Source organism: Fundulus heteroclitus, chromosome 17 (genome assembly GCF_011125445.2).
Source record: "Fundulus heteroclitus isolate FHET01 chromosome 17, MU-UCD_Fhet_4.1, whole genome shotgun sequence".
Classification (NCBI taxonomy): domain Eukaryota; kingdom Metazoa; phylum Chordata; class Actinopteri; order Cyprinodontiformes; family Fundulidae; genus Fundulus; species Fundulus heteroclitus.
In genome coordinates, this window is record NC_046377.1 from 19,818,640 (window position 1) to 19,842,318 (window position 23,679).

A 23,679-nucleotide genomic window follows, 5' to 3' on the forward strand; every position below is an offset into this window, starting at 1 on the left:
GAACCTAAAGTTTGGGCATCATTGGACCTTCAAACAGGACAATGATTTTGATTATTTGTCAATGATTTTGATTATTTCTCAAAGGCTAAAGTAAGTCGAATTTTTCTTAAAATAAGTGTATTCATCCTTGATTTGAGCATGCAAATAAAATGATTTGCCAATGGAATAAGATTTTTGCACTTAAAATGGGAACAACTCATCTCCGTCGTCTTATTTCAAGTGCAGGAAATCTAATTATCTTATTTTAGGGATCAAAATACTCATTCCATTGGCAGATCATCTTATTTACCTGCTCAAATCAAGGACAAATACAGTAAGTTCAAGAAAATGTGACTTATTTTTAGTTCTGTTTTTGCTTGGTTAAAGGTTAAAGTCTCACAGCCCTTCCATTTTAAGTTTTAGTTATTCTGTTTTACCCTGAGATGCTTCCACTTGCATCTCAACTTTGCTGCCGCTAGACTGGAATCTCCTGGTAATTAGGGATATTTTCTATGCTACTGTGTTCAGTGGACGGACCGGTACCGGCCACTGAGGTTAAAAACTGAAATATTTGATTAAAAGGCGTAAAATTGTTGGTCAGGTCTAGAATAAGGTGACCAGATTTCTGAAATCAAATCTGGGGACATTTCTTGCTCGTGGATACAAATAAATACATCTCATCAAGATAAAATTAGGTGCCTCTCCACACGTTTAGTATATCCTAAGATTAATAAAATGAATACATCAATAGTGTTATTAATAGAAAACTAGAACTGTGTCTCTGGGTTGGAGCAAAGTGTTGGGGGTGGGGGTTGGAGTGGAGGGGTCAGGATCAGCCCGATCCAAATAAAATGAATCGATTAACACACTTACCATGACACGAACTTCCACTTCTTCTTCTTCTTCTTCTTCTTCTGTTTTAAAAGTGATGCGCTCTTCTTCTTCTTCCTCTTCGTGTTTTAATGGCAGCTGACATCCAAAAGGATCCTTACCGGCCATCTAGTGGTGTGCTCTATTCCTCATCTTTATATTATCAGCAGCGCAACCAGCTACCGTAGAAAAATTTGCATTTCCTGCAAAAATGCACTGTGAATGCAGATAGCTGAATGATTTAGCAAAATATGCAGAAGATCTTTGAAGAAGAGAAAAAATAGCTGAAAAGCATTTAAGAAGTTGAAAAAGTTGAAGAATTTGAAAGAGTTGAAGAATTTGAACATGAAAGAACAATAGCTGAATGATTAGAAGAAAAAACTGAGGGAAAGGAACCAAACATTTCCTAACTCATTGTAAACACTGAATCGTTTAACAAAGCAGAAGTAGAATTTCAAACTTGAATATACTGTAGCCATATGTGGGCCTGCATTTCTAGGGAGTATAAGGGGTTTCGCCCCCATTGAAAAGCATTGGATGTTTGACACCTCCTACCGTAACACCTGTTTCTGCGCGCAGCAGCTCTACCGTAATAACAGTCTACACGCAACATTTTACCCCTCGGTAAAATCTGGGACATTTCCGGGGACAGCTTTAGCCGGGGACAGGTGGTCCAAATCGGGGACGTCTGGTCACCCTAGTCTAGAAGAATGAGACGAATTTTAGCATCAGAGAGTAAATGTCAGATACTAAACTTGGGGTTGCCACAGTTACCACATATTCCAACTAATAGTGATTTGTAACAGAGATAAGGGGCCATGTTTTATTGCAAATTAAGTCAAAGTTTCCACTCTTTGTCCGTCTTTGTTTAATGCATTGAAACATTTCTCGGCCGACCGTCCCCACATTTCCCGATGAAGGGAAAATGAATCACTCCGTGAGCTGCGGACCCTGCTGTGTCCTGAGCTCCGGGCTTTTTTAGCCGCCTCTTTATTCTCAGCCCTATTCACCCCTTCAGTCAAACAGAAGGTGTTAAATTGCCATTCAGGTGAGACTTTCTCTGCCGGGTCATTTTCATCCATCAGCAAACCCGGCGAGCCTCAGAGAATATTACATCTGACAGGGCCAGTGAGCATCGTTCAGAGCTCCCATCATCTCTCTCTTAAACGTGGCGGTTTTGATTTTAACAGGCAGGGAAGAGACGTTAAGGTCAAAAAGGGAATAATTTCTTCTTGGATTCCCTAAACTACGTCTAATTAGGATCTAGATCTGTTAGGGTTCACTTAGGTGATGTCTTTATGCTACATATGGTGCTACTTCATGAGAATTACAAAGACAAACCCCTCCCACACAGGAAGGGGCTGTGGATTAATGTAAAATAAAAAGGTGGCTTTTTCTGCAAACACCAGGTTTTCATGGTTTTGAAGATGGCAGCAGATTAATTCCCAAAGGATCTGGCTGAATTAATATCTACTGGAGTTCTCTCTCTTTACTATCTGCAAATAATACCCCCTAATTTATCCACTGAGATGTACACAGCTGTGGTTTTTATTGTAGCCAGTTTAATTCGTTTTATTTACGTGAAAGAAGCTTGAAATGCATCGTTTCCATTTATTTTCAGCTCTGTGGTGTTTTTTTACTTGACTCTCCAGCTGCTGAATCATTCCCGGCCCGTCACATTAAAAGCAATCAGCTGAAATAACAAGAAGGCTTTGGTTGTTAAGCAGCCACAGCAAAGACGAGGTGTTCAGTGGGAACTTATGCAAAGAAAGTTGTCCTAAAGCAATATGCAAAACAGCCCATAAAATCTTAATCAACCACCCAACTGACCTCTGCTGCTGAGATAAATAAAAATACAATGAAACAAATGTGTGCACAGAGTAGAAATGGCAGTAATGAAAATGCAAAATTGTCATTTCTGAAATTTTAATGAGGTAAAGTAAGGATGATCTGCAGCAACCAGCAGAAGGTAAAACCTTCTACTCTTAGAGAGTAACACGATTTAAAGTTAAATACCTCTTATGTTGCCTCTATATTGTCACACCATTTTTTAATTAGTTTTCCAGACATTTAATTTGAGGACATTTATTTATTGCAGACATCCAGCAGGTAATACCGGTTCTATCACCTTTTGCCAACATCATCTCCAGATTATCCAGTCATGGGACCTCTAGGGACCAAATGAGCACTTTTAGTATTTTCAGTGCTGATTTGGCCATATGTATAATGAGCTGTTTACTGTTGTAGTTTTAAAGTTATTTCAAATGTTATGTTAAGGATCTTCTGATCAACTAGTTCCCAGGCCACAGCATCACTGGCCCTCCACCGTACTTCAGCGTTAATATGATGCAGTAACTGCAATAACTATTTGATATTATTATTGTTTTCCATCCACTGTATATATCTGGATGTACTGTATATACTTCATGCACCTTTTCCTCCTTTGTGCACCTTCTGTTGCTTATAACAGCCGATGTCACAAGTAAATCTCTCCATTGTGAGATCAGTAAAGTTCTATCTTATCTTATGTGCTCTTCCTCACATTAGATCAGACGTTTTGCCAAGTAGCTGTTTTCATTTAGGGCTTTCCTGACTGATGAGGATGAAAATACGGCTGCCTTACTTCAATCTGATGTTCTTTAGTCTTCCTCATTTTGAAGAGCAGCTAAATGAAATGGTGTCACACTGTGATGTCTCTGCATTTGGGGCCAGGCCTTACCAGATGTCACTGTGGAGCTCTATGTTGGCAATATTCAGTGAGACAGGATCGTTCTTTATAGCGTAATATTGTAAAAAAAGACCAATCCCCTTACCAATTAAATTATGTAAGAAACATTTGAGTCTATATATCTATATCTGCCACAAAAATGATAAGCTCAGTAAGCTAAATCCTCCTGAGGCGTGATATTGGGGCCGGCCCACCAACGTTTGTTTAAATAATTAACATCTGAAATCGCAATGCGGATACCCAACACGCTCTCAGTAGACAGCCGTGGGGCACAAATCCTGTGGCCCCAAGCTCGGATCGTCCCATCAAAATACTGGAAATGTACGTTACATTTATGTTTTTCCAGAAAGCGACCATCTAATCAAGGCAAATGTATTATTATAGCACATTTTAGCACAAAGACAATGCAAAGTGCTTTACATGATTAAAACATTTGGAAAATAAAACGGAATAAAAGCAAGTAAAATAATACAGTTGGAATAAAATGTAGGAAAATTTTAAATAAAACATAGCAAAATTGAAACTAAAAGCAAATATTAATCTAGTGTTGGTTGGCCTTGCTGGCTCATTGAAGGACTGATGTGATTCTTTTCTGTTCAATAAATAAACAATATGAGTGAGCCTTTATTTATAATTTTATGTGCTATAATTAAATTACATTTAGCTCATGTAAAATGGATTGTCTAGTGTGTTGGTTGACGTTAATTTTTCTGTTTCATTTAAAATGTATCAAAGCCAGGTTGTATGCATCACAAATAAATCCGTTGCTGCTAATAGGTAATAAGTTTTTGTTCCCTGCATAACTTATCATGCAGGAGACGCCACTGGTGTCACGTCATATCCTGGCCTAGAATATTTATTTTTTTTCAGTCAGGTTGTGCAGCTGGTAGGTTGTTTAAGTCTGTTTTTTTGCTCTTATGTAAAAAATAAAGTAGCTTTTGATATTTTGGTTTATGTCTAAGCTCGCTGGCGTGCTGTAAGCATACGCTTCAGCTCAGATTCCTCCCATGTTGCTGTTTATGCTCTTAAATCTTCTGCTCAAATCTGTCGGCGTGTTGACATTTAAAAGCCTTTCTAACCAAAGTCATATATTCATTCAGAGCTCAACCGATGCTCTCCAGCTTGTCTGTCTCACTGGGTTTTGTGCCTGTGTTGGCAGGAATAAGGCTTCCCTAATCGGCCCCAGAGTCAAGTTTTTGCTCTCCTGGATGCACGCCGAATTCAAAGGTGGCATGATAAATGAAACCGTGCCCTGTGCACCATCCAGCTAGATAGAACTCAAATTTTGGTGACTAAAGAAAGGTCTCGAGGCGGCGAATATGTTTCACTTCGCCGTCTTTGCTTTTGAAAGCTGGAAGAAACGAAGAAAGACCCTGCAGAGTCTGAAGGCTGTGTCACACTCAAGTCCAAATTAGGAAAGGGAGGATAAAAAAAGACCTTTGAGCGTGGAACGCAACTTCAAAGAAGGTCTCTCTCTGAGTTCTTTCATTACAAGGAAATATTAAAGGACACTTTGGGGGGGGGGGGGTGGTAAGAAAGAGAAATATTGAGTGGTAAGGATAGTAGGATGCCTCCTAGTGGCAGGAAGATGCCCCCTTCTGTGTTTGCAGGATGAATGTTTTAGCGTGACTAGAAATTTCCCAAAGTAATCATCTTAAAAACTCCACCCTGGCTTGCAATACTGGTTTTAATTCAATTAAATTCAGTTTATTTATATAGCAGCAATTCCCAACACAGATTGGTTAAAAAGTAGAAAGCAGGCTGCAGTGAGACTTGCAGCACTCCCCCTGGATGAGCGTGTCATCACAACGGAAAGTTGCTGGCATTGTGTCGTTGACCTAGCAGCAATCCCTCATACCGAGCATGCACGTGGCGACAGTGGAGAGGAAAACTCACCTGTAACAAGACGAAACCTCCAGAAGAACCAGGCTCAGTGTGAGCAGTCGCCTGCAAAGAATGACTGGGAGTTTGAGAAGACGACACAAAAAGAGCACAGGGGCACTGATCCAGGAGTACGTTCTACGTTAGAGAGAATAAAAGAGGCAATTACTCCTTTAGATTTAAAGACAATCCTCCAGCTTTTAGTGTTTTTAAAGAAAAAAACTTGATGCTGAGGAAAACATTCATCTATAACGTCACACAAGCATTTTAAAGGGACAACATGCATGTGGAATTCTGCTGAATAAGACTAGCTGTGGAGCTAAAAGTCAAATATTTTAATTCTTAGACCATGAATGTGCAATTTTTTCCCCTCTCAAATGAAATAATCAGACTAAAATGGTTCAAAATGCATCGATTGTGGTTTTAAATTATGAATCTTTTATCTTGATACTGAACCTTTTATACCCACTTTGGATAAAAGTGTCTATATATGACATTACTAACAAATATGGAGAGATGCACCTGTCACAAGCTTCTGGACGTTTTCCGAACTCCAGACACAAAATAATTATGGAGTTGACTTTTCAGACAGTCTTTAGCATCTTATAATAATAATATGATTACAGTGGCACGCAAACCTCAAACGGACATCTCCATTTGTTTTTTTTAACTCTTTATATTTCCAGAATACCTTGATTTACTAACAGATTTATTGACTCATAGCAAATGTCGTCTCAAGGGATTTTACCAAACAAACGGATCCGATTTCACTCTAATCATAGAATCAAAGTCGCTTCCCCATAGTGTGTTCCGCAATAAGAATTTTATTTTTTATTTTTAATACGTTTTGGCTGATGACTGAATCAATGAATAGGTAAACTTAGAGTTGCATGAGATTAAAACGGGGCGATATGAACCAAAAATAATATCTCAATATTTTGAGGCTGAATCCCGATATACGATATTTATCTCGATAGGTTTTTTTTTCTCAAATTATAAAAGGCATCTCTGAACCAAAGCTTTATCTCACAAGCACATTTGTTAACAAAGAGCTGTAAAAAAATATATATAAAAAGGACTCTGAAAAATAACCTTCTAAAATATATAAAATTATAATTATACCATAAGAAAGACCATCTCAATATAAACAATATAGTCTTTCATCTTATATCTCTTTTTTTTATCTCAATGTTCTTAAAATCTCAATATATTGTCCAGCCTTACATCACATGTAGACTTGTGATGTCTATTTCACTGAGCACAGTTAGGCAAAGGAGTAGCGCATGTTAACGGCACATCAAAATGTATAATAAAATAATAGTTCTGGTTTTACTTTAACCTTCATATAAATTAAGGAATCCTTAGTGTTTTATTGTGTATTACATGCAGTTAATCGTTTATTTACAGTAAAGCTTGTACTCTATCAAAACATCTCTACTTAAAACAAGGTTTCATTCGTGTATTTTGTTATGTTCTTTGTTCAGTTTTTTTTATTTGAGTTGAATACTTACAAATCTTCATATTGTTCCACATATTTACATTATCTTTCTTCATTACCTTGCTCTCTATGTGATTTTTTTGTTTTGTTTAAATACTTTATGGAATCAGATTATTTCCTTGAGAAATAATGAATTTTTGTTCTAGAAATCCATCCTAATAAACCTTTTCTTGGTAATGTGGTAAATGCAAATCTAGCCGAGGCAGTTACCCTTAATAAAACCTTTATCAGATTTATTTATTTATATTATTGATGGGGGCAGGTCTTTTATACTGACATCTACTTTAGTGAGCTTCAAAATTGCAACATTAACAACAGGATCTTAATTCCTTTAATTTCATCAATTCCATCTTTGCAAAAAAAGTGACATTTATGAACTATTTTTTAAACATTTAGTAACACTTTGTTGACAATCAGACTTCTGACCTGTTTTGTTCTTTTTTTTTTTTTGAGGGTTTGAAGATTGTAGCTAATTATTTTAATGGCTACAACGACACAAAAGTGACATAAGACGTCAAAGAAATGAGAAGAGAAATCAAGTCATCAAAATGCATAATCTTTGAAGATCGTGTCGTGTCTCTTTGCTGCCTTCTTGATGCTGAAAGCCGACCTATTTTTGGCTCCCTGCTGCTTTTCTGTGGACGTTTGGATAGATAAGCGTTTCATTAGAAAGCTGCTGAGCTACATGACGTCCCTTTGATCTGCTGTGTGGTTGTGTGTGTCCCACGTTTGTGAATAATATTGTGTGAAAGTATGGCCATAATCGGTATGCATGTGTGCGTAGCCGGCAGTAAAGGTGAGAACATGAAACTCTTTCAAACGTGATGGGTTGAGAAATGTTGCTGCATCCACAGACTTTAATACTGTGGACCTTCAACATCTTTATGCCTCTCATTGCACGTATACACAGTGATTTTCAAAACTATTCATCCCTCTTTGCTTTTTAATAATTTTGTGACATACCAACCTGTAATTCTAATGTTTTTAGTCTCATTTTAAGTGATGGAGCTGCACAAAATTGTCTTAACTTGAGGTGAAACTAGAAATCTAAATCTAAAACTGTGCCTATGTATTCAGCCGCTTTGAAGCATCTAGCAACTTCTGGTCCTACCAATCATCCCCAAAAGTCACAGTCAGTGAAAGGAAGTCCACTTGTTTGCAATCAACAGGGTTCCCACGGGTCCTTGAAATCCTTGAAAGTTTGTGAATCTGAAAAAATAAATTCAAGGCCCTGGAAAGGTCTTGAAAACAGCCAAAAAAAACACCTTGTCCTTGAAAGTCCTTGAATTTTTTTGTGGGGCTGAAAGTTTACACGGATGACGACTCATGTGTCATTATTTTACTACCACACGAAATTATGTTGATTCCGCAGACTTTTAATTTGCAAAAGTACGTTCGCTCTTCTTCGTTAGTTGGTAGGCTACGGTTTAGGCCTTCGCGCGTCCAATAGGTTACATTCATGCAGTGTTGCCAACTCAGTGACTTTGTCGCTATATTTAGCAACTTTTCAGAGTCTAAGTCAAAAACTAGCTTAATCAAAGATGAAAGTAAGTGAAACAAATTGATATAATTCTGAACATCTCAATGCTGCACTTTTTTCCATAAAATTCCATGAAACGGTAGGCTAAGGTACATCTTATATGTAATGTAGTATGGCATAGCCATGTACTGTGGATATAAATGTAGGCTATGAATATGATCAATATCAATGTAGGCTATAAATTAAGTCCACTTTCTTGCATTGCTTCTGACCCAACAACTTCTATGCCGTTTAGTCTTTTATTGAATTTGCATTGTATTAAAATATGATAACCTATTCAGCGGTCACAGTAGGTAAATGCCGCCACTTGTGGTCCTTGAATTTGAGGAAATTGGTCCTGGAAAGTCCTTGAAAGGTCCTTGAATTTGATGTTCACCAAGGTGTGGGAACCCTGAATCAAGGTGCCAAAAGATCTGTCAGTATAAACACACCTTTCCTGAAAAGGTTGCAGCAACACTAAGCAGGAGGCTTCACACCATGAACACCAAGGAGCTCTCCAGACAAGTCAGGGACAAAGTTGTGTAGAAGTACAAGTCAGGGTGGGGTTAGAAGAAATATCCAGATCAATCCATCTTCTTCAAATGGAAAGCACATGGTGCCACAACAAACACACAAGGGACACCCACCAGGACTCCCAGAACAGGCCAGGGGGGGCATTAATCAGAGAGGCGGCACAGAAACCAGAGATAACCTTGAAGAAGCTGCATGGGTCCACAGGAGAGACTGGAGGCTCTGTCTTTAAGCCGTATGCTCAACAGAGCTAAGCTTTATGGAAGAGTGGCCAGAAAAAAAAAGCCATTACTTAGTGTTAAAATGAGAAAGCAGGTTTTGAGATTGCCAAAAGGCACGTGGGTAACTCCCCAAAGTTATGGAGTAGAATATTCTGGTCCGGTGAGACTAAAGTTTTATGTTTTTGCCACCAAAAACACTGCCTGGCACAGACCCAACACATCCCCTCACCCCGAACAGCACCATCCCCACAGTGAAACGTGGTGAATTCAACGTCATGCTGCGGAGACGTTTCTCAGCTACAGGGACCGGGAAACTGGTCCGAGTCGACGGAAAGCTGGACGCTGCTAGATACAGGAAAATTCTGGAGCAGGACCTGTGTCTGCCTGCCTGTGATTTGAGACCGGGTGGCCCGAAGCTTGCTGCAAAAGCAACACTGGATTGAATGGCCTAGTCCAGGGGTGTCAAACTCATTTTGGTTTAGGGGCCGCATACAGCTTAATCTGATCTCAAGAGGGCCACACTAGTAAACTAATTGCAAGATTAAATAGAACTAATAAAAGAAGACTTGTTGTTGATTTTTATATTAAATGAATTTCACTTTTACACAATATATTATGAATAACCTCAGCGTTTTTAAGAAAAGTATGTGCAATTTCAACAATACTTTTACTCAGTTAAACATTTACTTGTGCATTATGCATAAGAACTGATCACAGTGATTGTACAACGTTGAAAAACATTTATTCACATTTTTTGGAACTTAAAAACACTGTCCTGCATGACAAAATACATCAAACAGATAAAAATTAAGAAATGATTTAAAATCAATTTTCCGCATCTGAAGCTCAGTGCTACCATCTGCTGATTAAAACACAGCGCCCCTTGTGGACAATACAGGAACTGCAGATTTTCAATTAAACGAAGTACGTGTTTCTTTTTTTATAATTGTTTTATCATTCTCTTCCTTTTATCTCCTTTCACCTTTTTTTTTGGTCTTCTTGTTCTTCCTTTCCTCTCCTACTTTCCCATTGTAGTGTTCATATATTTGAGATATTCCCCGCATGAATCATAATAAAACTATTCACATTCATAAATCAAGTGGAGCACTATGGCAAAAGCAGTACTGCTCCACTTTTGAAAGTCAAGTCTGATGAGCTCTTTTGGGCATTAAGACAACAATTCTTATTGCTACATTGTCAGACAGGACACTGCATAAAAAATAAAAAATAAAAGATTTTTAAAAAACTTTTTTTTTTTTTTTAAACACAAACGTGTGTTTGACAACCCTGGCCTAGTCAAAGTCCAGACCTCAATCCAATTTCCAATCTGTGGTTAGACTTGAAGATCGCTGTTCACAAGCAAAACCTATCCAACATGGAGGACCTTAAGCAGTTTAGCTTTGTGAAATGGGCAGAAATCCCAGAGGCCAAATGTGACGAGCTCATGGAGACTGAGCCAAAGCTGCTAGCAGCTGAAATCACTACAAAAGGTGGCTCTTCAAAGCGCTAACTTTAATGGCGGTGAACAGATATATATGCTGAATTTTCTGTTATTTTGTCCTATTTGTTGTCTGGTTCACAATAAAAAAAAAAAATACACCTTCAAAGTTCTTAACGTGTTCTATAAGATATTGGCGCAAACTCCCCGACAATCCATTTTAATTCCAGGTTGTGAGGCAATGAAACACGTAAAACGCCAAGGGGGTGAATACTATTGAATTTTAGTGAATATAGTCGAAGGAGTGAAGCATCCTAGAGAGAAATTGTTTTATCGATGGGATGTGGGCATGATTCAGAAAAGCACTCAGCAGAGACACTGTATGAACATTGTTTCTATATTCTCTGCACACACGAGGCACACAAGTGTGTTTACAGAGTAGGTCTGGCTCTAATATCAAATACCGCATTAACCACACACAACAGAAACCCCTCAGGTGTGCCTGGCTCTGTCCTTCTAACTACCTGCAGGTTTTTTCAGGAGGCGCAGGTGTCTTTTTCCAGCTTTTTGTCTCCTTTCATCCTGATTAAATTTGCTTGACTTATCGGGAGTTGTCTGAGTTTAAGGTGAGCATCTGTTTTAATTCAGTACCTATTAGTGTTTGTTTGTACACCACCTGAGCTGAGGTTGCTCCGTCTTGTCGCTGTCTCCCACGTTATCTTTATAATCATCATTTCTCTACAAGAACCAGATGCTCTCTAGTATTTGTCTTAATGTCACTTAAGTTGCACTTTTTTGTTTTGTTGGCAGAAAGCTGGTTGGAATTCGGATCAGTTTTCCTCCAAAACTAGTTTGGATTAGTGTTTTTAGATTGCTAAGCTGTTGGAACAGATAATTAAACCATCTGACCCAAACTCTCACCCTCAGTTGAATGAAAAGATTTCCATAAACGACCAAGAATCCACCCAGGCTCTTCCTGTAGACTTCTGGAACACCAGTGTAAATGTTCAGAGTAAAGCCAGCTTCACATCTCCATTGATCGTCAAAGGGTTGCTGAAAGAGAGCAAAACCATCCGCTTCCAAAATTATACATTCAAGCTCCACTGAAATTCACCGCTGCCCACTCGGACTAGCCAAATGCCTTATGAAGGAAAGTTTCATAGTCAGATGAGGTTTGAAGATCAGCTGTTTGGCCGAAGTGATGAGGAAAATCTCTGGAGTCGTCTTTCTACAGCAGGAATGATGGATTTGTGCTGTGGGCCATTTTCTCAACGAGCAGCTATGTTTCCAATTGTCATGCAAATTTTTAGCAAACTTTTATAATGTCAAAAAAGAGAAAGTCTAAAATAGGCATGTTTCAATCTACCGGTTTAGAGCTAATTGACCAGGCGCTACGCAAAGCATCATTTGGTCAGACGTTACACATGGCTGTAATAAACAGGAAGTAGAGGTTGCAAGCTAGCATGGACCACACATCTGATCTTGTTCATCAACTAGTATTGGCAACGTGAAACGTAGAGAAAGAAATGCGATTCTATCATGGACGACGCCGACAGCGGAAACAACGCTCAAGAGTTTTCTAGGGGTAGTGGCTATTTCTAAAGTTATGCCCTGAAGAAGCAGGTAGAGAAACAAAATGGTGGCAAAGAAAAGAAACATTAGAGGCAATTATACAAAGGCAACAGAAATACAGCAACGTTCATACTAATAGCTTCTGAAATGGCCCTCACAAAGCCTTGTCCTCAAACCCTTTAAAAAATATGTGGATCATATTGAAAGCCGTGACCAATTTAAATAAACTACCAGTTTCGCCAGGAACAGCGGTCAGAATGAGACTTTCAATCCCAGGAACGGTATACCAGCTGCCTCATTCCCTTTGGACTGAGAGGGTTTTAGACCAAAGAAGAAGCTGCTGCTCCTTAATTTCAAAACACCATTCTGACATTCAAACATGGTGGTGGCAGTATCATGCTGTGGAGCTCGATGCAGCTTTAACAGCCAGGGTATGGAATAAAAAAGTAGGACCACCTCTAGATTTAATACCTTCATCTCAAACAAAGATAACACCCATCAAAACTAATTTATCAGGATTCAGATATTTGTACTTAATACTGCTCTGGTTGCATCCATTTCCGGTCTTACTATAATGTCCCCCTCCCAATTTTGTATTGTATTCTGATTCACTGACGTAGCACATAGTTTTTCAACTCCAGAGGGTGACGTCAGCATTTTAAAACATTACACAGTGACTGAATCTACTTTTCGGCGTGACTGCTATCACTTGGAAGAAGCGCTGTGGACCGGAGGTGATTATATTGAATTTGAATAATCAGCCAGTCTCTAGCTGCATGTGTTCAGAGCCTGTTGCTCTTGTTGCTAGGCATCCTCGACTCCACGTTTGTTTGAGATGTCACTCTTTTTTTTTTCTTTTTTTTTTCCCCCCAGAGTCTCCTGTCACCAAATCCTAAAAATGTAAATAATGAAGACATGCACGCAGATGTCACTAACTGTGTTTCTTTGTGCTACGCTAAAGATGACAGATGGCGTTCTCACACCGGGTTCTGGTTTGTAGCTGTTTGCGTCCAGTGTTGGAACAAATGTCAGGATATCAGCGATCTCTTGTCAATATTTTAATCAACTTTTCCTTTTAAAAGCAGCGGTTGTCCACAGAAAGTGCCATTCGGTTTGATCCGTCGTCTGTCAGTAACTGCCTTTCATGTGAAACTCGCAGCTGCGAGGCTCCGTCGGTCCTTGGAGTTCGTTAACGCTTCGTCAGAAACTGTAAATATGCTCCAGTTTACGCCTTCGGGATTTAAACGCCGCAGGTTTCAAGGCTGTCCAAAACAAAGTTGTGACTCTTTTCGAAGTTCCCGCATCAAAACACAGGATATGCAACCCAGAAACGATGCAGGACATGGATAATTCATGGGCTTAAATTGAGCCACTGTCAATGTTTGCGTGGATGCTTGGAGCTTTTTCTCAGACAGGGAAGCATGTGCTGAACAACATTAAAGAGTCGATGGCCTCTTTAAATCAAAGCTTGCAATATGTTGATGCTTTCATTTTTATTATAAAAAGTCTTCACAGTCCTAATCCATAAATACTCTTGATATAAGCTTTGCATTGATAAGAATCAAGTATTTTTAAATATTAGAAATCCACTGGTCGTATTAGAAACTGATCAGCCTCATATCTATTGACGGATCAGACTTAAGGATGAATCCTTTACCCAACCAAGGAGGTATTTGGTCACATTTTTTAAAAGAAGGATTTAGCGCATATCCATATTAATTCAAAATAAGGTTTATTTTCACCCTTTTTTTGTATAGCCAGGTTGATTTGGATAAATGATCGTTTTATTCTTGCATTTTTTGAGTTGTCCCAATGAAGTTTAAAATCTATCAGGTCGAACCAGCAGAGAAAGAACACCAGTCCTCCCACTTGAAATCTGATTCCTCTCTGTTAAAACTCTTTTTTTTCTCCCGCCCCACACACAATCAATATGCTGATATGAGATATTAAAATGAAGAAAACCTTCATTATTGTTTTCTCCTTTTTGTCTTTTGTTTATTTTATTCCCAGAGCTTCCGTACGGATGGGAGAAAATCGATGACCCCATTTACGGCAGCTACTATGTGGAGTAAGTTTAGTGCATCTTTAATATTGCCTTTGATTTTTCTGTGTAGCTTGTTGGTGCAGTATTAATCATGTTTATTATGAGTAGTTTGCAGAGGGAAATTCTCCATTTAAGCTCCTGCAGGCTTTGAGGGAAGTTTATTAGCCGGTATATGCTTTGGTTTTTCTATTAGCCGGTGTCTGATACGCTCGTGGTGCTTGTATTTATTAATAGATGAATTCAGGAGCGAGCATTTGCACTCATGTGTGTCTCAGACTAACTGCTGCAGTGATGTGTCCTCGTTATTGGTCTCCCCTCGTTGCGGGGTTTCATTCTTCGTAGCGTTGATGTTTCTGGAAAATCACGGCAAGATGATTAACCAAAAGATGGTTAAAGAGCCCAGCAAAATGTCACGTTTACATACTTCGCCTCCCTCTCCAGGTGCCATTGTTGTCCTGTTTTTGTCGCGATGTAAAAGATGCTACAAGCTCTCGACTTTATGTAACCAGGCAAAGCATCATAAAACTGTTACGTAATTAGCACTTTGATAATGGGGTGTTCATTAAAAGTTAAGTAGAGGGGAGCTAAATGGTGCTTGTGTGTGTGTCAGCTCACAATACAGTCTCATAAAGTCAGGGAAATATTTAATGGTGACTAATTACCACATGCTGGCAAATTCAACTACTTGTAGTCAACGATGGAATCTAAATTTAAAGATCAGCAGGTTTCTTCGCTGATTGTCATGTAATTGTCTGAATTATGGATGTGGGGAAAAAAACTGAATCATTTGTTTGTTGGTTGGTTGTTTTTTTTTGTTTTTTTAGGCTGCAAAACCTTTCTGTGGTTTTTACATAATCTGAGGAGCAGCCATTTAATTAGCGATCATAACGATATCTGCTACTCATCAAATCTATGCCGGGGGGGTTAGGGAGTGATTGTGCAATTTGGGTCCAGCAGGTTACTGTGAAATCTGAAATCTATCCTCCTTTTTTTTTTTTTTTTTACTGTTTTTATCACTTTAGTCATATAAATAGAAGGACCCAGTTTGAGAACCCCGTCCTGGAGGCGAAGAGGAGGCTCCAGCAGCAGCAGCAGATGCAAAGTCAGGGTCTGTCCTCACTGCCCCTTCCCACCATCTACAGAGGTGAGACTATAGAGATAATATTCACATTTCTACATTTTAAACTTATATGCAGTTGTAGCCAGATGAAAGACACACAAACATTTTTTTCCCACAACATTTGAGATAATTTGATGCCCTTCTGAGGATTAATTTAGGTAAACACCTTAAACGCACCATTTCCTTGTGTGACATCATCAGAAAATCAGGGAGGATGTGAGGAAGAGAATTGTGGACCTCCACAAGTTTGATTCAATCTCAAATACAATCTCCCGATGCCTGAAGGTGCCACATTTCTCAATAATTAGATGCAGATATGAACAGCATATTAATATTCAGCCAACGGGGAGGAGACGGGTTGCTTTGGTGCAAAATGTGCAAATCAACCCAAAGAAAAATGTGCTGGTTGGTGCTTGTGATCATGGTTGATTTTCCACCGTGAAACAAGCCCTGTACCCACATGGACTGAAAGGCCACTCTGTGAGGAAGAAGCCAAATGCACTCTGGGAAAAAGAGCATGTCCTGTGGTTTGATTAAACTAAAACTGAATTGTTTAAGGACCTTGAGGATGGAGTAAAAGGGGAGAACCTTAGGAATCTGAGACAGAATCCTAAGTGTGAAGGTTTGGAGCAGCTTCATCATCTTGTTAGGCTATTTTTATTTTAGGAGGGACTGGTGCACTTCACATAATAGACTGCATCATAAGGAAAGAACATTGTGTCGATCATTAAAAGCAAAATCTCCATACGTCAACAAAGAAGTTAAAGCTTGGACTCAAATGGGTCATCCAACTGGCTAACCGCCCTGAGCTTACCTAATGTTAAAACTTAATGTTTCTAAAACAATCCCCCAATTTCTTTCTTTTTTTGCACACATACTTATGCTTTTAGAGTCTGCTAAACACATGTGAGGACGTTCAATGCTCTTTCAGACCAAATATTTATTTGTTGCCACTTTTCGGTTTCCTGGCCCATTTTCCTCTTTCAAGCAGGTCACGCAAATTCTATAAACAGTCAACCTAAAGGATTTTAAAAAACATCTGGTTAGCTGACTTTTTTTTATTCCAAAACTAATTTTGAGATGCCTTTTGGTTTTCTGTAATCTTTGATCACACAAATGCATCCAAATTTTAACCATCTAGGTGTCGATCTATTAGCTTTGTGTAATGCATGGGTACTAGTAGAGGTAAAGCAGCCCCACAGCATACTACTGCCACCACCATGTTTAATAAGTGGAACAGTTTTCTTGTTTTCTTGCCAATTTCTGTCTGTTTTGCACGATTGTACCATCGAGACTACCCAGCCATGTTGGTCCTTTTGGAATCAACTTTATTTGCCAAGTTTGTGCACATAAACAAGGAATTTGACTTAGGTTTCACTTTGAACAAGTTAAATGCTGACCGCTCAGATAAAGAGAGATGAGTTAAATGATCAGAAACGAAGCAGGAACAACCTAGGCTAAAACCTGCCATGAGCTGCAGACTGCTGGAACACCAGCGCCTGCCAACATGTCCATAGAGTTTGTTTTATGGCTGTTCAAGTCTGGCCCACACTGAACTGAACTCCTGCATTAAAAAAATGCTTTAAACTAGGTTGGTTAGCCGTCTTGGTCCAAACCAGCCACCGTTTAAGCCATGGTTAGTCGTTGATAGACATCTTTTTGTTGACATCTTTCACTTTTCAACTACATTTCCACATTGTTTAGACGGAACCTCTTTTATTTGCATATTCAATAACCTTTTGTAGGGCAGTGGTGGGAATGTGCTCAGTGAAGCCAAGTCCACATCTCCCAAGCTTGGTGGTAGCAGAATCATGCTGCAGCCTAGGTTTGGTTGACTGCTGGTGTTACTGTTCCATTACAAACTACAGGAAATTCCCAATTCTTCAACTTCATTTCAAATCAACAGCTAAACTGTTCAACTTGGACACATTGCATGTTTTAGCAGGACAAGGTTACCAAACACATACCAGAATTGTTCTTGCAAGGGATAAACCCGCTTATTACAGGGGACCTATTATTAAAAAAATAAAATAAATAATTTGCATGTTTTTAAGATTCCAGTTGGGTCTCCATCGCTTCTAGAAACAATCACAAGCGCTGGAAGTAGATCCAGTTGTTTTTTAGTGATAAGTAAATATTTTTGCTGGTTTCTGGAAAATGAGCCATTTCAAAAACCCTGCCTGCAGATATTGACATCAAAATTGGCGGGTACAGTACCTCGCCTAGCCAAGCAGATCACAGCACCTCACCAAGAAACCCAAACACAGTAAAACTGTAACATAAAAATTTAGCACATTACTATCACATCTTGCACTGAAGTTGTAATTATTATTGGAACAAATCACATACACAACTTAACAGTGGCATGAAGACATGCCAAAAAAATGCTCAATTCCCTTACAATTAACTACAGCTGAAAAGACAAACTAATGGTTAGCATCATGCTAATTTGCATTTAAAATTCCTTAGGGATGCTAACACTGTTAGCATCTTTTCTTTTTTTTTTTTTTTTTAGTTTCTTCAGATTTAAAACAACCAAAATGTCTCTTAGAAGTATGTTACACAAACCAACACGCTATAAAAAACAAGACATACAAATGTTTCTAGACTGTTGAGAGAACAGTCTACACAAGCATCTAACGGTTAGCACAATGCTAATTTGCATGGAAAATCCAATAGGGATGCTAGAGCCATTTGTCATGGTTTTTAAGTGTTTGGCCCACATGCAGAGCACAATCAGGAGACAGAGAGCAGTTTTATGATGTTTATTTAAGACACTCAGGCGAACAGAGGAGAACGAGGGGACAAATCATGATGTGGCAGCGCCAGTGAGAGACGGGAAGCCAGGACTCACTAAATCTAAGGACGTGAGGGGAGTGATTAGATAGATAGTGAATGGGAGATGCGTGAATGAGGGGGGAGCTTACCACAGAGCACGAGAACCGGGCAGGGGAGAGTGGAGCAGAAAGTGGAACTCAGCAGGGCTCTCTTCGATGTGGGAACCAGGTGACTGAGCGACAGGTGTGCGGGCATATGGAGCAAGGCAGTCCGAGCAGCACCGCAGCTGGAAGCAGCGGGCAGTGAGCAGCTGAAGGAACCAGGGAGAATCCAGAGGGGAACTCTTGTCCGGCTTGGTAACACCAAGGGGGCTTAAGAGGAGCGCCAGAGCAGAATCTGAGCGATGAGGATCCAGGGACTTGACTTGAGACTTCAGAACTCGGAACAGCGTCCAGAGAGGGATCCAGAGCATGAAGAGATCTGTGAGAAAACAGGAAACACGAGTTAGAGCTGGGAAAAGGTAAACTGTTGAGAGACAGTGGCCACTGAGGCGTACCACAACGGTTTAACACTCTGGCGTCCTTCAGCTGCCTTCAACCTGCTTTTAAGCTCCAGCCCGGAGCTGCTGAAAGAGCCGCAGGTGCGCACCACCCCCACCTGTCAAACTGCAATCACCTGTGAAAGAAGGAGAGAAGAGAGAGCAGGCAGCGCTGGCAGAGAGCTGCACAACAATGCCTGCAGAATCCTGACACTATTGCTGTCTTTTTTTCTGGTTCTTCTAATCTAAAACAACCAAATTTCCTCCTAGATGTATCTGACACAAACCAAGACTTTATAAAAAAAACTAGCCCTACAAGAATAGGCCCCTTACTTAGCATTCAGAAACTGCTTGCTGCATCTATGCTAGTTATGCAGGAGACTTCACTTCTTCAGCTTCTAGGTCTGACTCAGGTTTATAAAGCGCGAATGTAAACATTGAGTTAGGGGTTGTGCCCAGCTACAGCTTTTTTTGCGTGAAACTGCTCAATGTTAAGGGAGTTTAAAATAAGTGAAACTCGGGAGGTTAAATCTCATTATCTGGGAATGATTTTGTGCAAAAGATGTACTAAACATGTTTTGTATAGCCCATAGTGTTTAATCTACATGTAATAAAGAGAAAGAATCTGCTTTCTAATATTTAATTTCCTTCCCTTTATATATTAGTTGTGAAATCAAAGATGATATTGGGAGTAAAAACTATTTGCACACAAAAGCGTTTGTTTTTCACAGCTTTTGGTTGGTAGACCAGGTCAAGTTTTCTTGCTTGAACTGAAACCCTTTAATGGTTTAAATGTGACTTGTTTTTCTTTGATGCCCAGTTTCCCTTTCTCACCATCTATCATTTTCCCAGCGGTAGGATGTACTGCTGTAAAATAATCTGTCTGGACTGCGGAAAAGGAGGTTTGTCTCTGTAGTAGCACCACGCCACTCCAAGTGGAGAAGCCAGTCTTCGTATTAACCGTGTGTGTCCAGTCCAGTCAGGCTCTCTCTCCTCACCTCCCCTCTTTGCTTCCTCCCTCCTCTTCCTTCTTTCTCGCACTTCGATACCAGCGGAGGATGCCAGCCTCAGCGCCACCCTCCCCAGACGCCCTCGTGCACAGGTTGGCCCGGTGCCGGAGCGCTGCCACAGCCTTGGCGACCTCTCCCGCTCCCCCACAACCGGTCGCAGGGCTCCTTCGTACGCCACCTCCTCCTCTGCCGACGTGTCCCCGCTCCGGAGCGTTCTGACTCGGCGGATAAACACGTGCCCTCATAGGCAGCGGCATCCGCAGCCCCTTCACGCCTGCACCGTGCTGCTCGAGCAGCCTGTGTGCAGCCCCTATTCCCTGTGGCACATCGTCAGTAAGTAGGCCAAGAAAGGAAAAAGGGGGGCTGACTGTCGTTCTTATGGCTGCCTGCGCTCGTGACTTACTGTACGCATGCAAAAGCTTTTCCCTCGAGGCAGTTTAGGGATTTGTGCAGTGACTGTGCACTATGACTTGTTTCTTCTCCTTGCATAAGCAAACACAGAGAGGGTAATCACTCAGTCTAAATCTGGACCAGTGACGGCAAACAAAGGGTGTAAACTCTCATGTTAGCCGCATCTCGTTTCCGAGGTGGAAAGATGTAGGACTTGCTTAAGTGTGACTAATCTTGTTGGCTGAGATCCTCTCATTACTACTCAAGGCGCTCCTTTAGAAATTCCCCAGCTCTCCGTACCCTCTGAAAAAAAAAAAAAATTTAAACATTTCTCCCCACTTCTCCTTAAAACTCCCAGAGCGTCTTCCTGTGGAACTGATCCCCCTGCTGAGAGCATGTTTTCTGCTGGTTTTTTGGCTGCTTGGGATTGGACCCGTGAACGGCACCACTTGCTGCACGTTGCGCACCCTCTGCTCCAGGAGGAGAGCGATCAGATGGCGATCATGTTTGGGTGGATTCTGCTGAACCTCACCCGCATCTGTTGGCACCACAGCCCCACCTGTCTCCGGTTGTGCTGATTGGCTGTTGAAATCCTTCCCTTCCAGTTTTCCCTGCAGCTCCGTCCTCCTTCCTAATGGACAAGCTTTCCCCCCCATGCCTCCGCCCTCTGAGCACCCACCCTGCTCCAGCTTTGAGGTTCCTTCAGCAATTGCCAATAACAAAAAAAAAAAAAAAAAGTCCATAAAATTAAGGATTATATTTAAACCGGTTAATTTATTTGTTTCTTTTTTATCATTTTTTTTTTTTTTTTAGAAAAACCCCTGTTCACACGAGACCCGACTCAGCTGAAAGGCAGCTTCCTGTCCACGTCACTCCAAAAGAGCAACATGGGGTTCGGCTTCACCATCATCGGAGGGGATGAGCCTGATGAGTTCCTCCAGGTTAAAAGCGTTATTCCTGATGGACCAGCCGCAGCTGATGGAAAGATGGCTACAGGTAAGCGTCAATCACAGCTGACTATCCACCTTAAACTGTTTAACTATTACTTCTCAACACCAAACTATAAAAAACAAAAAAACGTTTGGTTCTCTGGATGTGTCAGACGGTGTAAAGAGCTACACACAGCCACAGCGCTGTAAAAATAGTAATTGCGCACCTTATTAAATCATGAATTACCCGTAACTAAACACGTTTAGTTCACTCAGTGCCTTTTGCCAGACCAAGTCCTGATTAATGGCAGACTAGAAACAGGAAGAAGAACAACAAGAAGTAGGCTGAACTATCTTAAAAGGCGGCACGGTGTAAAGAAATTCAAAAAGCAGAACAAAGTCATCGGCATCTATCAGGCTGCAAAGGGTCGCAAAGCAATTTCTAAGGCTCCTGGACTTCATCGAACCACAATGGGAGCCATTAAAAGGAAATGGAGACACATGAAACATTGGTGAATCTTTCTTGATCCCGCATTCTGTCTCCTTTCTCTTCTCATCTTCTCCCTTTAACTCTCCTCTTCCCTCACCTATCTACGCCATGCTACAGTTTAGTTTTCCTCCTAAAAATGGGTTCTAGATTTTATATATATCTATACATCTATATATAGAGATGTATAGATATATATATATATGTATAGATAGTTTCAATATATTTCAAAGGCCTCGCTCAATTATGTTATTAAGTAATTGAATTGGAGAACTTAATCACCATTTACCATGGAGATATGGTAAAATTTAAACTTTTTCAAATACATTTTTGCCACCTGTGCTAAAAACCATCATGAAATAATTTAAACTCCTGCCTTTAAATAAACCTTAACCTCTGATTGGTGAACCAGCTCAGCGACTCAGCTGTAGACCAATTACCTTCTCTAAAGTAGGCTGAGAGCTCAAATAAATTTATGATGTGCTACAGCACATAATTTGAATTAGAAAACGTTTATTTAAGATAAAGACAGTAATTCATTTGACACATTTATTCCCAGTTTTATTAAAATCACATGTGTGAATACCAGTTATCATACTTTTTAAGGCATTAATGTGTGACACATTTGGCTTTCCAAACAGCTGGATGTCCCAAAAAGAAAATGCTTTTTTTCTTAAACAGGCCATTGTGGTTTGTCTATGTCTACCTACGTTGTCATGAACTTTAACACTTTAAACGCTCAGCTGTGTTCTTGTGGGGAGTTTGTTCAGATGTCGACTCCTTCAAAGGTTGGTGACTGTTTAACTGGTCTGCTTGCCATTGATTTTTCTCTGTAATATAATTGGCTTTAAAAAGATCGGTAATGGCCTCATAACCCTTCCAAGATTGATTGGCAGAGACAGTCTCTCCTCTGAGGTTACTAGTCACACCTGCAGCGTCTGCTCACTGCTTTCCCTCTTAAATCCTGAGGAACATGGTACGGTTTACTTAGTTTTCCCATACGCCATTTTGGCTTTTTGTTTAACGAATAATGAAAGTGTTGAATTTCTGTTTGTTTTTTTATACAGTTGAGATTTGATTTAGAGAAACGTTAAAATCAGTAAAAAAAAAAATTAGATACGGGAAGTCCATGATGACTGTAATTTCTTTTAGTAAACTAAAACACAGTTGTATTACTGCCAGTTTTATGCAAACTACATTAACGTTTAGAGCAGGGGTCACCAACAGGGTGCCTGTTCAAAAAAGTAGCACAATCCTCCAATGAGCTGCATTTAAAATGTTATTTTATTTAGCTGCTCTTGCTTTTTAATCATACTTGTATTTACATAGATTTAAAATGATAAATGCATTAATAACATGTTTATATTACATGAAGCTAAGGTGAGATCTGACTCTTCTAGTTCAAAGGTAGGCCTTCGTATGATGCAGTACCAATGAAGTAGCTCTTGACTTCTAAACCCTGGTTTAGAGTGTACATTTTATGGACCTCACAGGTAGAAACAGTAATTGACAGTAAACAATAGCTACATTTAAAAAAAAATGCTGCTGCAGTTTTTAATAATGGTGAAAAACACCATCAAACTGATCCGTGTTTTTAATCGTATGAGGAGCAGGACACCTTTTAGTCACAGTTTGAGTGTCTTTGTATAATTTGTTTCCCGCATTAGAAGAAGTGGTTAGCTCAGTTGATATCTGCCTTGGATCACAGAAGCTTTATTAGCTCTCACTCCAGGCTACAAAGATGCTCGTCTTTAGGTGATTATTTGTAAGTTTGAATGTCCACCTGCTGCTCTCTGGGTGAGGAACAGAGCAGCAGGTGGCTCTCTCTGAATCCATGTGCTGCTTTTCTTTTCTTTGTGCCTGGTTCAAATAATTATGCCTGATAAGCGGGGGGATATTAAAAAACATTAACACATTTAATTTGTTGAACTGAAAAAAATCAGACCAATGACTATATTTGGAGTTGAAAAATAAAAAATAACAAAAAGATTCTAGACAGAAATGATGGCTCAAATATATTCAAAAACTAAATTTCATTTATTTTTGAATAATATATGGAAATAGACTTACATTTTGTTTGACTTTATTTAACCAGGCTAGTCCCATTGTGATAAATTATAAGTGAGACTTTGCTCACGGAGGCAGG

General features: G+C 39.8%; 1 protein-coding gene across 4 annotated transcripts in view; it reads left to right on the plus strand.

The window, feature by feature from the left end:
- magi2a (membrane associated guanylate kinase, WW and PDZ domain containing 2a) overlaps positions 1–23,679 on the plus strand; it is a 311,230-nt gene that overhangs the window by 207,468 nt on the left and 80,083 nt on the right. For 2 of the 4 annotated variants that reach the window (XM_036149357.1, XM_036149356.1), the window contains exons 7-10: positions 14,248–14,305; positions 15,304–15,425; positions 19,770–20,060; positions 20,931–21,113. In XM_036149357.1, the coding sequence (XP_036005250.1) occupies positions 14,248–14,305; positions 15,304–15,425; positions 19,770–20,060; positions 20,931–21,113 (654 nt within the window). The remainder of the gene's footprint in view (positions 1–14,247; positions 14,306–15,303; positions 15,426–19,769; positions 20,061–20,930; positions 21,114–23,679) is intronic. The other 2 variants (XM_036149359.1, XM_036149358.1) reach the window with 1 other exon arrangement.